At 42.0% G+C, this 19,742-nt stretch overlaps 4 protein-coding genes across 5 annotated transcripts; 2 read left to right on the forward strand and 2 right to left on the reverse strand.

Moving 5' to 3' along the window:
- Positions 1–632: 632 nt before the first annotated feature.
- Positions 633–4,211, reverse strand: Opa1 (Opa1 mitochondrial dynamin like GTPase). The gene is made up of 2 exons (XM_065477623.1): positions 4,050–4,211; positions 633–3,783 (listed from the first exon to the last, which is right to left on the reverse strand). Exon 2 carries the CDS (start codon positions 3,671–3,673, stop codon positions 836–838), a length of 2,838 nt encoding a protein of 945 aa, XP_065333695.1. The 5' UTR covers positions 3,674–3,783; positions 4,050–4,211; the 3' UTR covers positions 633–835.
- Positions 4,212–4,394: 183 nt separating this feature from the next.
- Positions 4,395–9,495, forward strand: Tdrd3 (Tudor domain containing 3). Its single transcript, XM_065477625.1, has 11 exons — positions 4,395–4,522; positions 4,760–4,844; positions 5,102–5,167; positions 5,277–5,437; positions 5,491–5,635; positions 5,693–5,803; positions 5,859–5,981; positions 6,033–6,146; positions 6,203–6,371; positions 6,431–7,107; positions 8,875–9,495. The coding sequence occupies exons 1-11, from the start codon at positions 4,488–4,490 to the stop codon at positions 8,992–8,994; spliced, it is 1,806 nt and encodes a 601-aa protein (XP_065333697.1). The 5' UTR covers positions 4,395–4,487; the 3' UTR covers positions 8,995–9,495.
- A 1,072-nt stretch (positions 9,496–10,567) lies between these two features.
- Sulf1 (Extracellular sulfatase Sulf1) lies at positions 10,568–17,480 on the forward strand. Of its 2 annotated transcripts, none has more exons than XM_065477620.1 (18): positions 10,568–10,842; positions 11,197–11,325; positions 11,623–11,733; positions 11,798–12,004; positions 12,791–12,930; positions 12,986–13,085; positions 13,582–13,733; positions 13,789–13,958; positions 14,018–14,168; positions 14,222–14,397; positions 14,471–14,614; positions 14,674–14,838; positions 14,894–15,100; positions 15,170–15,359; positions 15,412–15,573; positions 15,761–15,968; positions 16,018–16,198; positions 16,487–17,480. In XM_065477620.1, exons 2-18 carry the CDS (start codon positions 11,283–11,285, stop codon positions 16,950–16,952), a joined length of 2,973 nt encoding a protein of 990 aa, XP_065333692.1. In that variant the 5' UTR covers positions 10,568–10,842; positions 11,197–11,282; the 3' UTR covers positions 16,953–17,480. The 2 variants fall into 2 exon arrangements, with proteins under 2 accessions (XP_065333692.1, XP_065333693.1); XM_065477621.1 differs by having other exon boundaries at positions 15,194–15,359.
- A 24-nt stretch (positions 17,481–17,504) lies between these two features.
- Positions 17,505–19,687, reverse strand: LOC135935360 (monocarboxylate transporter 5-like). Its single transcript, XM_065477627.1, has 9 exons — positions 19,450–19,687; positions 19,266–19,392; positions 19,067–19,209; positions 18,560–19,002; positions 18,371–18,503; positions 18,089–18,315; positions 17,940–18,031; positions 17,696–17,887; positions 17,505–17,640 (listed from the first exon to the last, which is right to left on the reverse strand). The coding sequence occupies exons 1-9, from the start codon at positions 19,564–19,566 to the stop codon at positions 17,513–17,515; spliced, it is 1,602 nt and encodes a 533-aa protein (XP_065333699.1). The 5' UTR covers positions 19,567–19,687; the 3' UTR covers positions 17,505–17,512.
- Positions 19,688–19,742: the final 55 nt, after the last annotated feature.

The following is a 19,742-nucleotide window of genomic DNA, read 5'->3' on the forward strand; positions in this document are numbered from 1 at the left end:
TAGACGGTAACATAATTTTATCATTATTTATGAAAAATACGATGGGAAAATGCTATTAATAGTAGCTTTGTATTTTTCACTGATCATTACAGCGATTAAGTTGATAATATATTTGACGAGAATAAACAAACTGGAGTGTACACAATTAGAAAAGCTTTCGTGCAATTAGAGATAATTATATTATATGGAATACATTTTGATACACAATTCAATCAATTTGCCTGCACGAGATCTCAATATTTCATTTTTTTCTGTTTCAGTCATCTTTGCTTTTGTTTGTACTAGTTGCGCCGCTGAAAGGACACGCAGAGGCTTCTTTTTCACTGGCAGTTGCAATGGTCGGTTCTCCGGGTTCTCCCTTCAGTTCCGCAGCATCAGCAGGCTCGTTTTTCTTATCCTCAACCTTCCAAGGGTTCCAGAACATCAACACGATTGGTTGGATGAACTTGTGCCAAACGAAGAGCAGAATTGGGATCAAGAAGCATGGCACGCAAACCATTTTCAGGCCTGTTAAGTTTAGGAAAATTAACAAGTGATAAAAACCAGTCGAAAATAGATATGATTGTGCCCAAATAATAGAAAGAAATTTTAATTAATTTGAAGGACAGGTGTAATGATATAAATATGCAACATTTTCTTATAAGTGTTTGCTAGATGTTTATTCTGTTTTTAACTCTCACAAAATTGAATTAAACTTCGTTCAAAGGAAAAATATGCCTAAAATATAACAGCCACCGCTAACACCCGAGCAGCGGATGAAAGTCACAAATTTAACTGAGCGCCTTAACAGAGGAAACAACGAGCTATGTGACTATCACAAAATGAAAGGAAAATATTAGTTGGATTTCTCTTTGTTCAGCGCCTGAACAAATTCCTCCAGCTTCTCCTGAATGTGCCGCACTCTCTTCAATTTTTCTGCTAGAAGCACGCGGCGTCCTGTCAACAGCTTTTCCTTCTGGTCACGGTCCTGACCAAAGTCTTCGAGCACCTCCTTGATCTCTTTGTCCAGTCTTCGGGCTTCCCTGTTGACGACCTGCTGGCGGAGGGCTTTCGAAGTAACCTTCAGCATTTGCTGGATGCGCCAGAAGAGGACGATGTCGTTGCATTCGTCAGCTGCCAAGCCCTGCTGGTACAAGAAGTAGCCCTTGCGGCAGGAGTAAGCCTTTTGCAGACTATTCCTCAGGAAGTGCCTTCGGTACAATGAGTCCCACGTCTCGAGGATCATCGGCTCAGTGATGTCCTGCTCAACGGAGCCCTGCAGATTGCCCTTGATGGTGATGATTTCGTCCGGCTTCAAAATGGGAAGGTGGGTCGGGTCTTTGTACAGGATTTTGTCGAGCTCGTTTCGAATGGCGCTCCGCAGCGACTGGTCTGGAGTCGAGTATTTCCAGTAGATCCACTTGTCCTTGGTGCTAGGACCAAGCAGTTCTTGCAGTCTTTGCTCAGTTTCGTTGAGCCGTTCCTTCAGGCAGCTCTCGAGGAACTTGATTGCGTTGTCCCAGTGCTGCTTGTCGTGCACGGCTCGGTCCTCAAGGGCGTTCAGCTGAATGACTCGCAGCATGTCCGCCGCCTTGTCCTCCCAAACGTGCTTCTTCAACGTCTCCAGAAGAACAGCTTCCTTCAGGTTGTTGAGCACCTCGTCGCTGTCTTTGGACACCGAGGACTTCTTCATGAAAGTCTGCAGCTCCTTGTGCAGGCCTTCCCAGCCGGCCTCGACGGAGCCCATGGGTAGAGTCTGGTCCGCCCACTCCCGCAGCTTAATGTCCACCAACGTGTTGAACTGGCCCGAGTTTCCAGACTGTCCAGCCGGTATGTAGATGTTCTCAAAGACGTGCGATGAGACCTTTTCCCACAGTCGCTGCATGAACAGCTCCTCCCACTGCTTGGCGGACACCTGGCTCAAATTGACCATCTCGTCGAGGATTTCCCCTCTCGCCTTTTCGAACAGCTCGTCCCGGTCAAGCTCGCGCTGGCGAGGGAAATTATTCTTCCATTCCGTCTCCAAGTTGAACCTGGTGGCTTTAAAAGCGTCCGCCTGCTGCTCCACCGTCTCCCGCACCATCTTCCAGAAGCACTCGGACACGGCCATACTGAGGTTCCTCGTGGTCACCTGGGCGGACATGATGCGCCCATCCTTGAAGATCTTTGACTTGCGGAAGAACTGCTCTTCATACTCCTTGATGGTTTGGATCGAGTCTTCCTTCCTGCCTCGGCCGGTCACCACCGCAAAGTAGCCCAGGGCCTTCATGGGGAAGAGGCGGCCCGCCAGGATCTTCTGAATCCGGTCTGGGTTGGTCAGGTTTTCCTCGGCCATGTCCACCTTGGTGAGCACGAAGATCGTCCGCCTTCCCTGAGGGTCGACCTGACTCACAAGATCGGTGACGTTGCTCCTCTCAGCGTCCACGGACCCGTCCTGGATGCACAGGATGATGGCGTTCGGGTTGGACATGTACAGCTCCGACATGTGCTTGATGGCGTCTTTGGTGTGTCTCTCCATGTCCTGGGTCACGGTGCTAATGATGCCGGGCAGGTCAACCAACACCATCCTTTGGAGACCGGGCCCCTTCACCGACATCGAGATCACATCGTTGCTGACAGTGTGGCCGCCGCGGACGCTGTTCTTCATGCGCAGCTCCACCTCGCGCCTCAGCTCGGCCAAGTCCTGCTCCTTGGTCAGGTCAAACTCGCGCGAGCTGTCCTTGAATTGGGCCACGTGGTAAGGCCCTTCGCTGAGCGTGACCTTCACTGGCGATCTCGTCATCATCTCTCCGGCGCCTCTTGGGAAAATTCGGGCTTGCGCGATCATCTCCAGGACGGAGGTTTTACCTGAGCTCTGGTCTCCGACCACCACTACCCTGGGCAGGTGGTCTTGAGTGTTGTAGCTCGAGTCAAACTCGGAAAGCTCGTCCAACACTTCGGAGTACATGTCGATGAGAGACTTTTTCACCCTCTTAGGGGGAGCCCCGGTTTTGCGAAGAAGCAACTGACGTCGGAGCTCCCTGTTCTCCTTCTCAAGTCGGTCCACTTGCTTTTGGTACTTCAGTTGGTTCTGCATCAGCTCGTCTTGCATTCTTTCCAGTCTTGAAGTTAGGTTTTCGGAAGGAGCAGGCGAACCTGCATGACTTTCCTGATTATTATTTTTGGCCACTGGTATTCGAAGGAAGTTTTCAGAGAACCCATTTTCGCCTTCAACTTCCGCCTTTTCAGTAGCCTGGATAGCTTCTTCCAACCTGCGGTCGAACCAATCCCTCATGTTTTGATATTTGGCCTCCCCGAGTTCTTTGAGCTTAGGATTGACTTCAAAACTGTCTTTCAGATTGCTACTGAGTTTGATCAAATTCTCTCGAAAAGCATCAATTTTTTCTGGCGGCGGCATATACTGTTCTAGCCACTTCATATCAGGCAGATTTTCTTTCCACTGTTCGTAAGATTTCTGCAGAGTCATTCCACCCCCAAGGGCACCACCTAGGACTAGATACCGGATCTTAAGGGCGCCTCTAAGAAGCCTTCCTATAAACATCGCGGCGCCTCTCTGTTGCAGAAGGACGTGCTGCGTGTTAGGCACAAGAAGGCGATTTTTGTTCAGCATCAACATGGTGATTCCTCGTTGCTGAGGCTGGTACCGCAACGGCCGATTGGCACTGATGAAGGTGAGGGGTGCTCTTCGTAACATTGTTGCTTTCAGGGCGACTGATTTGATCACTTCATGTCATCAGTCGTGTTTTGTCAGTCACTGCAGTTGAAGGTCACTTAGCGTGTTGTCCATTGTAGTGCAGATTTCACCTGTTAAATTACACACCATCAGGCCTTCCTAATTAATTTTACGAGTCCGTAGATGTGTTATAACGAATGATGAGTTTTCCAGCAATATGTCATGGAGGGAGACATGATGAAATGCAACTTGTTTAGTTAGTTGAGTAGTCAATATAAATTTATCAGAGGTTCAGATCATAAAAATAAATTTTTTCTAGCATTTGGGCACACACTTATTAAGGTTTTCAACTCAAATATTATTCTAATATTGTCAACACGAGAGAATTTAGTATTACCTGGATAAATTGGAGGAGGAAAATTACAATTTTCAGGACACTTAGATGCTTATTTTGCAGAACAGCAGCGCGAGCCTTGGGCAGAGGCAGAGTGGATCATCAGTTATTTTAGCTTTCAGCTGGCTGCATGCGGTTTGAAGGTCTTTTTACCAGAGTACTAACCTAAGAAAATTATTGAGTATAAAACATGATCAATTTTCAATTGATTTGGCTAATTAAAATTATTTTTAAACGCATCATGAAAATAAAAAATACCATTAAAACTTGATTAAAGATATATAAAATCATTAAAAACATATTTACCCAATCTGTTAAATAGTTGGTTCAAAACATGTTATGGTGGCTAAAGTGTTCTATTGGTTACCGGTTTGTTTTCATGACCGATTTTTGTTGGATAGCCATATAAAGTAACCGAAAATAACATTAACTTTGGTAAACATGGCGGTCGCCGAAAGGTTAAAACAGGAGGGATGGTAAGAAAATTTGAATTAACCGTGTTCTTTAGGTCTCCTCTTAATTTTTGATAGTAAATGTTTCAAGTGTGTTTTTCTCTTTGCGGCCCATAACCATTTCCCACATGAAAATCTTACAAAAAGCTCACGGAATCCGTTTGTAACAAAACAGCATGCTGCTTTGTTTTGTTTATTCCGCCGGGTATCCTCAGTTTTAGAGTCTGTCCCCTAATTAAGTATTATGTTTATCATTTGCAGGTTCCTGACCCCGGAAGGCTTGGAGTCTGTTACAGACAGTGGAAATTTGTCGGATATCAAAGCAATTATTCGGCGTGCACTTGACGTAAGAGCGTGTTGTGAATTATATTTTCCATGCTGTGAAGCATGCATAAATGTTTTAAGTTTGCAATGAAATTTGAAGCATTATACGCTTCCTTGCACTCACAAGTGTACCTTTTTCAACGATCAACTTAAATTTTGGGCATGCATGTGTGTGGAACAAAAAGAACTCGCTTACTCTCGTGTAAAATGGATCTCGGATTGCAAAATTTTACATTAATTATTAAAGCCCATGTTTAACGCATTTTCATTAAATTTTAGATGGACCTCAAGGAGATCGCAGAGTCTTCATTTATTGATGATATTGTCAAGTCAAAAGTGGAAGCGGTAAGTTACCCTTTTTTTGAAAATTAAATGTAATCACGTTTGATTTGTAATAGTTCTGGCAATTCTTGCATTATAAATTGTATTACTTCATGATTTTTTTTCTTTGTAGATTGAAGGTCACTGTGTAGTCCAGATCCAGAAAATCAGAAATATATCTGCACCCAAAGTGAATGAAGAATCTGGGGCAGCTCCTCGAATGCTGAAATTGCTCTTGACTGACGGCACTTCAACATGCCAAGCCATTGAAGTTGAGCACCTTCCATCTTTGAGGTAAGTTTCATCGTACTGAAATTAATAAATGTCTGACTTGCACAACTATGCAGTCTCAATACACCACCTGGAACAAAGCTCAGATTCAAGCCAGGAACCATTCCTATCTCGCATGGTTTTATCCAACTGAAACCAGCGCTGCTGGAATTTCTTGGTGGCCGAGTGGCTCCCTTGGTGGAAAAATGGGAGTTAAACAGGGTAAGAATTGAAATACACTCTGAAAAAAGGTAACAAGTTAATTTTTTGTATAAACAGACCCTAGCCAAACATAGCCGGGGAAGGATTGGTGAGGAAGGTGGTCCACCACCATGGATTCCATTTGGGCAAAAAATAATGAAGGCTCAACCAAGCGACCGAAATTTCAAGGTGAATTTACATTAGAAAAGTTTGATCTGACGTCCAACGTTAAAAATAATTTCAGTCACTGGATACAGGAGAAAAGGAGAACAAGGAAAATCCTGAGTTCGAGGCTCAGAGGAAAGACGCGATTGCTGAGGCTGCCAGGGCCGGAAGTAAAAAGGTTTTCGGCGGAGGCACTAAGCAGGCAAGGACCTTTAAATTTACAATGCGCTTTATCTAATAATATTTTCATCAGATGCTGGACCACAATGTGCAGCAAGTCGTCAACATGGGTTTCTCGGTTAGTCAAGCTGAGTATGCTCTCAAGCAAAGCAGAAACAATGTGGACCGTGCTTTGAAAATCCTTCAGGTAGCTGTGTTTTCTTGTGTTTATATTTATGTCATCTAACAAGTTAATATAATTAGAAAGGAGAAGAATCAACCGTGCAGAATTTCCCGAGCCAGAAGAGAATCGACAAACCTGAACCAAGAGGCCGCAAGAAAGGTGACCGCGAGAAAGATGAAGACGGTGTAGCTGCAAAACCATCAGGAAAAGTGTCTCTGTTTGACTTTTTGGAAGACAAGTTACCCATCCGTAAGTCAAAAACATGAATTTTTAAATTATGGTATAATGTGAACGACTTTTATTTGCAGAAAAAGAGCCTGAGAAGAAAAATAGCAATTTCCTCTCCGACAGGAAGGACAGAAAAGACTTCCATCGTGAACCAAACCATGGTGGTAGTGGTTTTTCAGGCGGTTCCAGTGGCCGAGGTGGTCGTTACCAAGACTCATGGTCCAGGCAAAACGACCGTGTTGGCCAAAAGCCGCCGCGTTTCCAGCAGCAGGCTCAAAGACTCCAGCAGAGACAGCAGAACATGAGTGCCAACAAGCAGTTCGACTCTGGGCTCAACTCTTCCTACTCGACGTGGTCCTCAGGCAACAATGACTACAATGGCCAGTGGGGCAGCTTCAGCGGTCTTGCAAATGAGAGCATCAGCAAAGATTTGTTCAGGAGTAACAACGACGACGTCGGCCAGTGGAAGATGCCTCCTGAGCCAAAGGGCAAGCGAAGACCTGAACCTGAAATGAAGGCACCGGCGTACCAGTCTGCTTTCCAACAAAAGTCGTCTAGAGGGTTCTCAGACTTCGGCAACGACAGCAGATCTTCAGATGTGTTCGGGGACGCTAACCACGTCCCATTTTCTGTGAGTTTCAGCAGGAACTTTCAGTCCCCTCAGAATGACGTTCCTTCCGCTTCATCACTCTGCGAATCGCGGTGGGACTGGCACGAGGGTGATAAGTGCATGGCGAAATACTGGGAAGATAACAGAGTGAGTACAATTTTACTATTTAGTCATGTCTTTTTAAATATTATAACGTATCGGGTGGGGGCAGTAATCCTGATGCCGTTAAAATTTTTACATTTTTGAAGAATTCTTGTTTTCTTGTTGAATTAAAATTCCGGAAATTTTCCCTGAAGCTTAACGTCTTTATTACGCTCAACTAGTTTCCGCTTATACCTGAAGCACTTTTTCATGATCAGAAGATTTCAATCAGTTATAAAACAAAATACAAATGTCAGAAGACTATTTGTTTCGTAACTGATTTTATCAATTTAATGAGATTATTTTAATCATGAAATTATTAATGTTGTGTACAAATATTATGTTCGTAAATTAGGGTTTTGGGTAGAAGACGAAACCAGTTGAGCGTAATAAAGAAGTAGTTAAGCCTCAAGGAAAATTCCCGGCATTTTAATTTAACTCTTAACTGTTTTATAAATCAAAATAAATATCTTGTAATCCAGTTGACCAATAATAATAAACAAAGTGAAATAGCCGTTATTGAATTAACTTGAAGGATTGTTCACTTGAGGAAGGCATTTCTGCTGATTAATTAATCGGATTTGTTTTTTGTTGATTGAAAGTTTAGATTTTATTTCTCTTGACATGTTGTGTTGGTGCCCTAGCCGTGACGGGTTCAACTTGCAATGAACGAGGGCAAGTCTGTTAATTCAAAAATATTCAACCAAATGAAAACGCAATGCTCTCAAACTCATTCTAACTTAACTTTAATGGTGTGATTTTGTCCCGATTAAGGTAGAGCATTCTCTAGTTCAGCAGCAGTGAAAGAAGCATTTCCAAAGTAAACATAATCGGTTCAGTTCGTAAATAGGTTTTAGTTGAAATAAAACGCAGCTCCCTTGGTGTATAGCGAGCTATTTATTTCCCGTAATGACGTGCTAACTGTAACTTAAGGCTTTTGAGCTCTCTACCAGCGTTTGTTAAGAACGGTTTGTAATTTAAATCGGTCAAAATATGCCCAAATTAAAGCTGATTAATTCTAATAGCTGTTAACAAATTATTTAACCTGGCTGTTTTGTGGATTTGTCTTCTTCAGCGACTTAGCGTCTGCAAAGCTCAAGTCTGACTCATTTTTTTTTACCCGGTCGCATTAAATAATCCCTCTTGCACAGCTGTGTTCTGGCCATACTACTGCTTTTTAAACATTTGATGTCGTACTATAAAAAAGAATCCCAACAATGAGATCACATCCAGCAGCTCTTCTTGAGTTATAACCACTTGCTCAAAACCAAACCACAACAGGAAATACTTTCATTTTTTTCTTGGATCAATTACCACATATTAAAATATGAAAAAAAAATGTTGTAAAAGTCCGTATTATTAGTCATGCATGTTCTTAGACATTTTGGGCCAGTGAGAAGCAAACTAATTTAGTTGTTCCTTAAGTCACAAGGAACAGTTTTTATTCCTTATAAAAATTATTTAATAAATTGAGACAGTAATATCTACTTCAACTCAATGAAAATTGGGCTCCAAAAAGGAGCTAGCTGTGAGATTATAAATTCTACTTTCATCTACTCATGTTTTTAAAATAATAATCTGACTAATATTGCAAATCGATAAACATATATATTCGCAATATTTCAATGTGCTACACAATTTAAATACTGTTTCTCTTTTCAAAATTCCTCTTAACCAAGTATTTTTTCTCACTGAATCGCTGTAAATGTGCAGAATTTTGTAATCCTTTGCTTATTTATTAGGAGTGAAAAAACGTCTAACTTGTTTTTGCAGCACTATCGCGCCGAAGTGACAGGTGTGAGTGCCAAAACCGTGGTCGTCCGTTTCCTGGAATATGGCAACTTTGAGGAGGTTTTGCATGAGGACTGCATACCCATTACTGAATACGACTAGCCCGAGGCCCCAGCCACATCAAGAATGTGGCCACCGCCGTGGAGTAGTTTAGCTGGCATTGAACTTTGAGAGGCACTCCATTTATGCCCAGTGCCTTTTTGCCCCGACCCAGTGTAGTGACTGAATATAGTGCTACAACAGACATTTGATTGGCAGATGACGATAACACTTGATATAACTACTTTTTGTTGTGTTATTTTTTGTTAATGCAGAGTTTGCTTCTGTGATCCCCTACTTTTCTTAATTTATATCAGTGCAATGCATTCCTAACTTTCCATGGGCTGCTTTGTTTTCTTTCAAACCATTTTCTTTTAATAATTCGCAATATTTGTTCACTTTTCAATAGTATTTGAATTAAACCAATATGGGACAGCATCCTAATTATTGATTCTAAAATAGAGTGGAAATTTTGGAATGTGTTGATTTGTTCACATGTTCAGGTAACATAAAAGATGTCCAGCCTCCTAAGGTACCCAATAATAAAGAGGTGTAATCTGTGTACGCTCTTTGTCTTATTTTTTCTCACTTTTAGAAAAAATTAAAGAGACTTAAGTTCGTTATTTATGACCTAGCTTGCTTGCTTTTCGAAGAATATGGTTCGTCTGTTAAGCCGCAATGAGGAAAATGCCTTTGAGTGGATTCCCCGTCACCGCTCGCTGATTCTCTTGAAACAAGTCGGCTCCAGTTCGCAGCTATCAAATCGCAATAAGGAATATGAGAGCGCGCGGCTAATTTTATCTTTACAATAGCAGGATTGGATCACTCGGATTAGTTTAATTCCCAGTCAGATGACAGTGAGCAAAAAATACTGTAATTTAAACGCCATAATAGCTTTACAGAAAACATTTACGAATCCTTTTTTACCTTTCCCTGAAATGCTATCTAAAAATAAGGAAAAAGCTCAAAATTTCGAAAATTTCTCAGGTTGTCGTTTAATTAGGCTCAAAAGTTTGCATGCTAATGAAGCGGCAAGTAAAATCTCGATTTATTTCACTATTTCGAAAAATTTAGCTCGTAATTTGCACACGATTGGATAGATCGCGACTAGAGGGATCGAAATCAAGCGGAACATTATTGACGATCGAACCGTTTCATATTTTGCCCAAATCTGAAATGTAACAGTTTCCTGGTCCTATGATTTCATTATTGCACACTATAATGATCAACAACTCAACTGTATGTTATACTTCATTTCACATGTATTATAAATATGTAGTGAATCACTTCTTGTTATTGTCAACAGTGCTAAAAATGTTCTTAATTGGTGGCCTGTATATAGATATTATATAGTTCAACAAAATAACTGAATTATTTGTCATCGAATTATTGTGTTTCCTCTTTCAAATATCATCAGACGTTCAAATCAAACGCTGTGAAGTAACCCTCATGTTACCCCTTTTCCCGCCCATGCGGTGAATCGCTTTGGCTTACGCTCGATTGGGCATTGTTGTCTTGCTGTGATTGGCGTGTTTCCGGTGCTGCGGCTGCACGCAGCATCCTCCAACCCCCTCCACGCCTCATTGCCTGCTCAAGTGCTCAGTCTCAGTGCTCTGTTCCACACAAAACAAACAACCTCGCCTGCCGTCGCTGTCGCTCTCTTCGCTCCTCTCCTCTTGCTCTGTCACATCTCTCCGCTGAATTCTCGCGCAAAGTCCGCTAAGTGTAAACAAATTATACGTACGCCACTTTGCGCCGAGAGTGCAAAAAGGCCATCAATTGTCGCGCCACCCTCCAGCCAAAGCAGGCGACGGTAAAATCAACCTTGTCGGCCGACGGAGCGAGCGTTTCCCATCGTCTATCGTTTTACAATCTCCGACTCGAAACAGCTGCGGGACCGTCTTTTGGCAGGTGTGTGCTCTATCGAAATTTTCTCCCCTTCTATTCAACTCATTCATTCATTCATTTGAATGCCGCAACTAAATGAGCAGCAGGTGCTGGAAACAATGATCTGTATTTCTATAAACTGTTTCTTTTCTAGGTAATAAACGCAATCCTTTCTCCTTTTCATTTTCAATTATTTACAATCCTATTAATTCTTCATCGAACAGGAAAAATTATTAAAAAGAAGATCACGATTTCTGCAAAAAAAAAAAATCAGAAATTGATTTTCATTACACTGCAGAACTTTATTTCGAACTTGAGCCATGATTTTAAAAGAGAGGTCAAGTGTAAAATAAATAAATGCCATGCTCATTTTTTCAGGGAATGCTGAGTGAAGGCCATGATCACATTTAACTAAAAGCCATCATCATCTCGTCTTAGGTGTGGCGAGTTAAAATCTTTTAACCATGTGGGCTGCGATCATCGGCTTGCTGTGCTTGACCATTGGAGGTATTTCAAAATTGATGTCTAATTTTTTAATGCAATACACTGCAATGCACTTAAAGCGGTTCATTCACATTAAAACGAAGGGTGCTGCTCTGCACGTCTAATGATTTATTCAATTATTTAAATCAGGCAACGCCCTTGCATGCTGTTGTAATTTTCACCAAGTGTTTTTGACGTCTGATTCCTTGGAGCGTGTTTATCATTTGCATCCCCGTTGCGTTGCTTTTCTTTAATTTTCTTCCCACTAGCAATTTGTGGCGCGCTGACGACGGTATAATTTGCTCAATTGATTGCTCGCAGGAATTTGCGCTCTGCAACAGCCCAATGCCACTGCCGAAGACAGCACTAAAATACCCATCCAAAGATATCCCTCCCAAGAGCAGGCGAGAAATTCGGGAAACAACAGAATAGGTATGACTGTGTCTTAGTCATCCACAAAAAAATTCGTTGCAACGTTAAATTTTCCCTGTAATAGCGCAAAAACCAGTTGAAAATTCCCATGACCAAATTCAGAGCAGAAATCCATTGCCCCGCACTCAAGAGCCGGCAGAAAGGAGAGGCAACAAACACAGGAAGCAGAATTCCTTCAACAGTCCTCTGCCCACACCAGGCATTTCGTCCAGCTCCAGTAGAAAACCAAACATAGTTTTAATTTTGACGGACGACCAAGACGTGGAGTTAGGTATATAATTAACTTGCGACATAATATTTGCTTCTTAAGAGTAGATAGAGCTTTACAGGCCAACAATTAATCACATTTTGCATTTTTTTTTACTGTAAAAAGTAGTTCATTGAGTTAATAGTTTGTGAAATTTAGCAACAGTTTATAATCTAAAGGACCAAGTAACAGATAAATTTCATATTTTGCCAAATTTCTTGCATAATTAAACGATTTTTTTCGCTTGATTTCGATCTCTCTCGTCGCGATCTATCCAGGAAAAAGTCCCAAATTTTTAATAAATCGTGGTAATAATTGCTGCTTGCCATTTGATTAGCATTCAAACTTTTGAGCTGATTTACTAAAAAAATTAAATGGTAACCTGGGCATTTTTAAGTCTTTTCCTAAATTTTAGTTTCAAAGTGTACTTTATTGTGTTTCAGCAGGGCCACTCTGCCCCATAAATTTTAGATAAGAATTTCAAGTAACGAGTAACGGTAAAAAGTATTCCTGAGATCAAATTTTCACCCAAGGTTTGCTGCGTAGTGGAAATTGAATAAATGTCTTCATTCTCATTGAAATTCAGAGTTTTTGTCTGGCTGTGGCATACTCATGAAATATGGCGATCTAGATTCGGCTAAACTGGTTGAATTGAATTAAATAACACTGAATTTCAACGAGGTTGAAGTCTGTTATTCAAAATCCACTATGTAAAAATGATTTTTCATAAATTTTCTGTAAAGCTTAACTTTAAGTGGAAATAATTGTCAGATGAAGAAATAGCTAACCAAATTCTGTTGTACTCTCCAGGTTCTCTTCAATACATGCCCTACACAAACAGTTTGCTGAGGCAGGAGGGAGCTGAATTTCGCCACGCATACGTCACCACTCCCATGTGCTGCCCGTCTCGTTCTTCTTTGCTGACTGGTTTGCTGGTTCACAATCACCAAGTAAGTTCGCGAAATAAAATTATTTTGAAAGACAGGACCAATATTTGCCTGGCAGGTTTTCACCAACAACGACAATTGCTCTGGAAACGCTTGGCAAGCAATATACGAGACCAGATCTTTCGCCACCTACCTTTCAAATAATGGATACAGAACAGGTAAATTGATGCAAGTGATAAGTTATTCCACCAGGGTTGTCTTAAATAGTTTGCATGTTCTTTAAAGTATTTTTTTATCGTGTACTGCAGCCTGTATCTGCATGTTGTAGACGCTCGCGATAATGATTGTGCACAGTGCAAAGTCAGCAACGGTCTTTATTTACCCAGCTATCACGCTTGTTGCCAATTATGTTTAGTCTTACGTGAGTTTGTGTCCGTAAGGTCACGTAGTTCTGTCCTGGAACGCCAACTGTTTTCGCTCGTGAAAAATAACAGTTAAATTACACTATTTTTACTCGCACGCAAACATATTTCTTTTGGAATTGATAAAACCAACTCTTTGCTACTTAAACGTTAGAATATTGAAAGTCTGAGGTACTTCTGAGAGTAAAACAAACAAAAATTTCAAATGCATGAGGGTTTTCAAATTATTTATAGAAATTTCCAATTATTTACGCACTTGAAAATGATCTTCTAATGTTTAGATGATTTTTAGGCTACGTGGGTAAATATTTAAACAAGTACAATGGCAGTTACATTCCTCCTGGCTGGAGAGAATGGTCAGGCTTGATCATGAACTCTCGCTTCTACAATTATTCTATCAACAAAAACGGGAAACGCATCCGACACGGTGACGATTATGCCAAGGTGTGATCTGTAGCATCAACTACCGCACGCGGAACTAATTTTTCGTGTCTCACAGGATTATTACACGGACTTGATCGCAAATGACTCGATTGCGTTTTTGAAGCAGTCCAAGCAGACGTTCAGCAAAAAACCTGTCATGCTGGTTATGAGCTTTCCTGCCCCGCATGGCCCTGAGGATTCGGCGCCTCAATACAGAGATATGTTTTTCAACGTCACTTCTCACCAGTAAGTTGACATCGTAAAAGCTTTTGTTCTCTCATATTTTTTTCTCTCCCTTCACGCAGCACTAAGTCTTATAATTATGCGCCAAACCCGGACAAACAATGGATCCTTCGAGTCACTCAGCCCATGGAGCCGATTCACAAACATTTCACGGACCTTTTAATGACCAAGCGACTGCAGACGCTGCAGTCAGTAGACATGGCTGTCAAGAGGGTAACATCCTGCAAACATGAGCTGTTCATTTGACTTGGTAATTCGCAAGACAGGTTTATGAAACTCTGCGGGACTTAGGAGAATTGGATAACACGTACATTTTCTACACGTCAGATCATGGATATCATTTAGGCCAGTTTGGTCTTGTGAAAGGAAAAAGCTTTCCTTTCGAGTTTGACATCAAAGTTCCTCTTCTTGTCAGGGGACCAGGGATCGATCCAGGCACCATGTAAGCGCTATTTTGTTAATCTTTCGCGTCATGTGGACTGTGCTAAATAAATTTTAATCCATTTTTATTCCAGCATTGATGATGTTGTCCTAAATGTAGACTTGGCCCCCACATTTCTGGATCTCTCGGGCGAAGACCCTCCAGGCCACATGGATGGCAAGTCTATAATTCCTTTGCTGCTTAAAAGTTCCAATCGATCCAGGCGGAAACATTTTAAGTGTGATACTAGAACTAATTCCCCTCACAAGAGCATTCAGTTGTCATTTTATGGTTTAGGTCTTGGCCGGATACGTTCCTAATCGAGAGTAGCGGAAGGAGAGAAAATTATGGCAAACCTTCTATGAGTAAAACTGATAGACTAAACAAAGAGTGCAAGTCACCTGTGTTGCAGGCGCCTTGCCAGCCACGACAGAAATGGTACTGTGTCAAAGACAATGGAAGGTGAGCTTTTAAATGTTTTAGAAGCTTGAAGCAATGGCTTTTGATTTGCTCGTAGATGGCGGAAACACAAATGCAAAACGTCCGGCGCAAACCGTGGCGGTACACGCAAGGTGAGCCGCAGAAAGTGTACTTGCTTCCCTCCAAGTTTGATTAACTCGGGACACCTGATGTTCCCGCTTAACAAATCTGAGCAGCAAGTGCAGAGGAAATTTTTACGCAGCCACCTCCCGCCTTCGCATCATCAAGCAATGATGAGAACTGGGTAACTATTGGTTTCCTTGCAACCCTCTCGGCTCAACTTCATTCAGCTTGACGTGATAAAATATTTTAGATTTGTAAAAACTCCTCTTCTCAGACCTCAGCGGTCAATCCGGCAAAAGCGCAGACGGCGCCGTGGGAAGCGCAATTTGATGGGGGTGATCGACGCGGTGGTCGGCGGTGTCACGAAGCAAATGCACGATTTGATTCAAGAGAGCAACGCAACGGCGGAGTTCGCAGTCACGGACATAGTGACTGCCACGGTACGTGGAGCAAACAGAATTATTTTACTCTAGGGCTAATTTGCTCTTGCAGCCTAACACGACCAGAACGGAGGCTGCAAAGTGTCGAGTCACTCTCCAGGGCACAGTGAATTGCAGCCCTTCCGTCTATGGCAATAGCAAGCAGTGGAGGCGTTCTAAACAAGACATTGATGCAAAGATTGCTGAGCTGAAAGAGCAGCTAGAGTCATTGAAGGTACTTTGTCGAGAGCACTTATTAAAATTTATTAGGAAGGGCTCTGCGGATCATTTGTCGACTCCCTCAGCGCACCCTACTTAATCCACATTAGTTTTATAGCCACGAGCCCCCCATCTTTTCATTATCAAATTAATAAACTGCATTGTGAAAAAATTATGTTGGGTTTATGACGACGTGTTAATAGGAAATTCGCAAACATCTACGCGAGAAGAAGCCTCAAATTAACACGCCTGTTGAAGAGATCGAACCAGAGGAGGACGAGTCTGAAGAAGGCAATGACGACGACGGCGATGAGAACGATGATGATAATGACGACGACACCGATGAGGATGAGGAGGAAGAGGGAACCGAAGGGGAAGACGACCTGACCAAAGAATTTCCAATTATAACTAGTTAGTTTAATTTAATTAATTTGAGCTCTTAATTGAGATCTCAATGCAGCTGCTCCAACGACGACAACAACCAAAGCAACGCCAACCCAGCGGCTGCACCATCCAAAACTTTCACCAACGACTGCGAGGACAACGCTCAACACCACCTTATTTGCTGGTTCGAGCGGCACGAATCATATCAATGGTTTTTTTGCTAATCGAAACGGAAATGTCTGCATCTGCCACCCAGAGCAAGTGACTTATTTTAATTTTAATTATATTTTAATTTTTCATTAAAAAAAATAATTGATATGGCGCTTACATTACATTGATGACACGTTATTTGCAAAGGTAGAAATTAGCACTTGAACCCATGGAAACCAAATTTTCCATTTCCGCCCCTTTCTTTACGGTGCCACCTCTTTTATTATAGTTTCTTTTAAATAACGAATGCTACCTTGATAGTTATTGGAGTTGTCTGCTCTTAGACCACATTAAATTTAAGACACCAACTTCCAATCCAATTTCCTTCCTTTCAGTACTGTTGCCGAAGAGCGGCGTCGGGCCAAAGAGCAGCGGCAGTTGAAAAAGGAGCGGAAGCTGCGTCGCAAGTCCCGTCTAGACCTGGAATGTTTGCACGAGAGGATGAACTGCTTCAGCCACGACAACGACCACTGGAAGACGGAGCCGCTTTGGAGGGAAGGTCCGTTCTGCGTGTGCATGAATGCCAACAACAACACCTACTCGTGTCTGCGCACCATCAACGCCACGCACAACTTCCTCTACTGCGAGTTCACCACGGGCCACATCACCTACTACAACTTGCGTACCGATCCGTACCAGCTGTTCAACGAGGCGCACAAACTGCTTCCCACGGAACTGACCACCCTGCAGGCAAGGCTGGCTCAGTTGAAGGACTGCAGAGGTGCGCTCGAGTGCAGGAACAACAACCCTCCGCGGCCCATCAATCCCGAGGTTTTCCGGCGCAGAAAACCAGGTAACTGATAACTTGTACATTCCTCGCTAATTTACTCGCGCAAACAGAACTGACTAGTTTGAAATAATTTTAACTAATTAATAGCGTATCATTTAGCTTGCTGCAACGCAATCTCACTCAAAAACACGACATTCCGCATCTAGACTTAACTCTTCTAAAGCCGAACTATTGGTTTTAAGCGCCGCTCTTGCAGTTACTCTCGCGCAAAATGTCAATTAATCTCCTGCCCAAAATATATTGTATCTTAAAGCAGAGAGGATTGTTTTGTATGGATACGTCTCTTTTATCATCGCCATACGCTGTCGAGACGGCATAAATATAATTTTGATAAAACTCTATTTATGTTAGATCGTCTGCCAAATATAATGGTGCAACTGTGAAGGCTTATTTAGATAGCAGAGCGACATACTTTTTAGAATCAAATTTGTGATGCATGTTAGTGTTTTAGTTCACTATATAAATCTCGCTCTACTGCTACAAGACAAAGTACTTCTATGTACTGACTAATAAATTATAAACATGCTTGTTCCAATCAACACTCTATTTATTTATTTTCCAAAATCATGCCTCAGTCCTCAGTAGGTTTCTTTTTGAAGCAGAAATCTTTAGTAAGCCAAACAACTGCTGTTAGCATTGCTACTATGTTGATTGCGATAACAACGTAGACGAAAGAGCCAGTCACGTCTTTAATAGTTCCTGATAGAAAAACGTCAATTCCAGGTTAGATAGTCATATTCTTTAGTCAACTTACCAAAGACAGGCCCCAGAGTCATGAAGGCTATTGATTTCATCAACATTGAAAGTCCGATGGCTGATGGAAGTCTGTGCAACGGAACAATTGCTGGTAGAATTAGCGGCATGAAAACTGTCCGAACTCCTTTGGCCATTCCCAAAAATAATCCCATCACCATCACATATTCATATTCCAGGAAGATCATGACCACTGTTGAATTTCTCTCGTTTTAACACACAAATTTAATCCTCTTTGAACTTACGTGCTCTAAATAAGGACAATCCCACGATGCTAATGAGGTACATCGATCTGTTTGATAGTTTTAGGAATTCAGCAATGTAAGGTGCTAGTAATCTGCATTTGTTCACTTAAATGATTATTTTTTCAAATTTTTTAACTGTTTTGTCGAACCTAAATATTAAGTCTGTGGTAGCTAGCGAAGACTGGTATTTCGCGATTTGGTATGTGTCGAAGCCATGCAGCTCTTTGAATATCACTGGAGTCAGAAGGAAAAAATTAATTTCTGCACAGAAGGCCAAAGCGATTCCTGCTGCAGTTATGACGTAAGTTGGATTGGTCAGTAAGTCAAGATCAAATAGATCGACGATTTTTCCGAAACAGGATTTATTTTCTTGGCCCTGTAAAAATACATTTTTGTCAATCCATGTAGCCCGCTGCGTACAACTTCTATACTTGTTCTGGCGACTGAGTTTCTGCACTCGTGTCGAATTCCTCATTTCCATCACTGGAGCTGTCATCTCTGATCGTGAGACTGATATTTTCCAGCGAGTTTGTGTCCTCTTCCATGATTTGATCAGAATTTTTCCTATTTTTAGAGTAAAATCTCGAATTGTGAAGTAAAACTGAAATAACGTTTTTTACCGTTGCTGTGAAACGCTCCTACCTAGCTTGGGCAGCCTTTGCTGATACTGATCGTCGTGGTCTCCGTCCGCCACAGCAAACAACGAGTTTCCGACGTCCACCGAGGTCAAAGTCGCCGTCCTTGTTCTCCTGGGCACCGTTTGCAGGGTGTCGTCGCCCTCCTGAGGCAGCAGCGGCACCTGCTCCTTGACTGGCACCCTGTGCCACTGTACCGGCTGCAGGAGGAGCGAGGCTGGGACGCAGTGCAACACAAGTGCGGCCACAATGAGCATTGTCTGCGAGGCGGTGTAATACCTGAGCAAGAAACTCACGGCCAGGGGCAATAGTACATTGCCTAGACCGCTAATTGTCATCGCAAGGCCCATGGCGCGCGCCCTCCTTTTTGTGAAATACGAGTTGATTGAATATACACTTGCTGGACTCACTAACGAAAAACCGAGACCTGAAAGTATTGCAGAAATGTTTCAAACTCCGTTCAAAAAGATATATGGATTTTTAGTGCTTTCCGAAAATCACTCCGAAGGACATGATGAAGTACGGCATGGAAACTGCCATCGAAGTTAAATATGTGCCACTAAACACAAGAAGTCCGCCGAAAACTGCGACTTGTCGGCACGAATATTTTTTTAGTAGTGGCCCATTCAGCAGACCTGTGTCATTTTAAAGTTATTTAGTTCTAGAAACACTGCATATAAGTACGACAAACCTAGCGCATTGTTCACCGCCGAGTTAATATTGAGGATTAGAGACAGGTTCGCGACAGTTATGCCAAAGCCTTCAATAGCATTTGAATATATCAGTGAAAAGTTTTGGATGACGGCTACAATAAAAATCTGAAAGCATTTTCTGTTTTAATTCTACTACGGTAATAAATGCGTTATAAATCTTACATGATTTAATCCAAATGCTAGAACAACAGCCCAGCCCCATCCTCCGTCTGGTGCTTCCAATGCTATACCCCTGGCCAAGGCTTTTTGAGAAAAATATTTCCCATGATTTCGAGCCATATTGCTATTGAACGTTCACGTAGCTAGCTGCATTCATTTTCTGTTCGAACTTGCATGCATATGGGGGTAAAATTGCCATATTTACACATGATAAGATTTGCAGGAAATCTTAAAAAAAAGGTTAGCAATATATACAGCGATTAAGTGATAATATGAAAAACCTTCATTTGGGCAGC

This window comes from Cloeon dipterum, chromosome 2 (genome assembly GCF_949628265.1).
Source record: "Cloeon dipterum chromosome 2, ieCloDipt1.1, whole genome shotgun sequence".
NCBI lineage: Eukaryota > Metazoa > Arthropoda > Insecta > Ephemeroptera > Baetidae > Cloeon > Cloeon dipterum.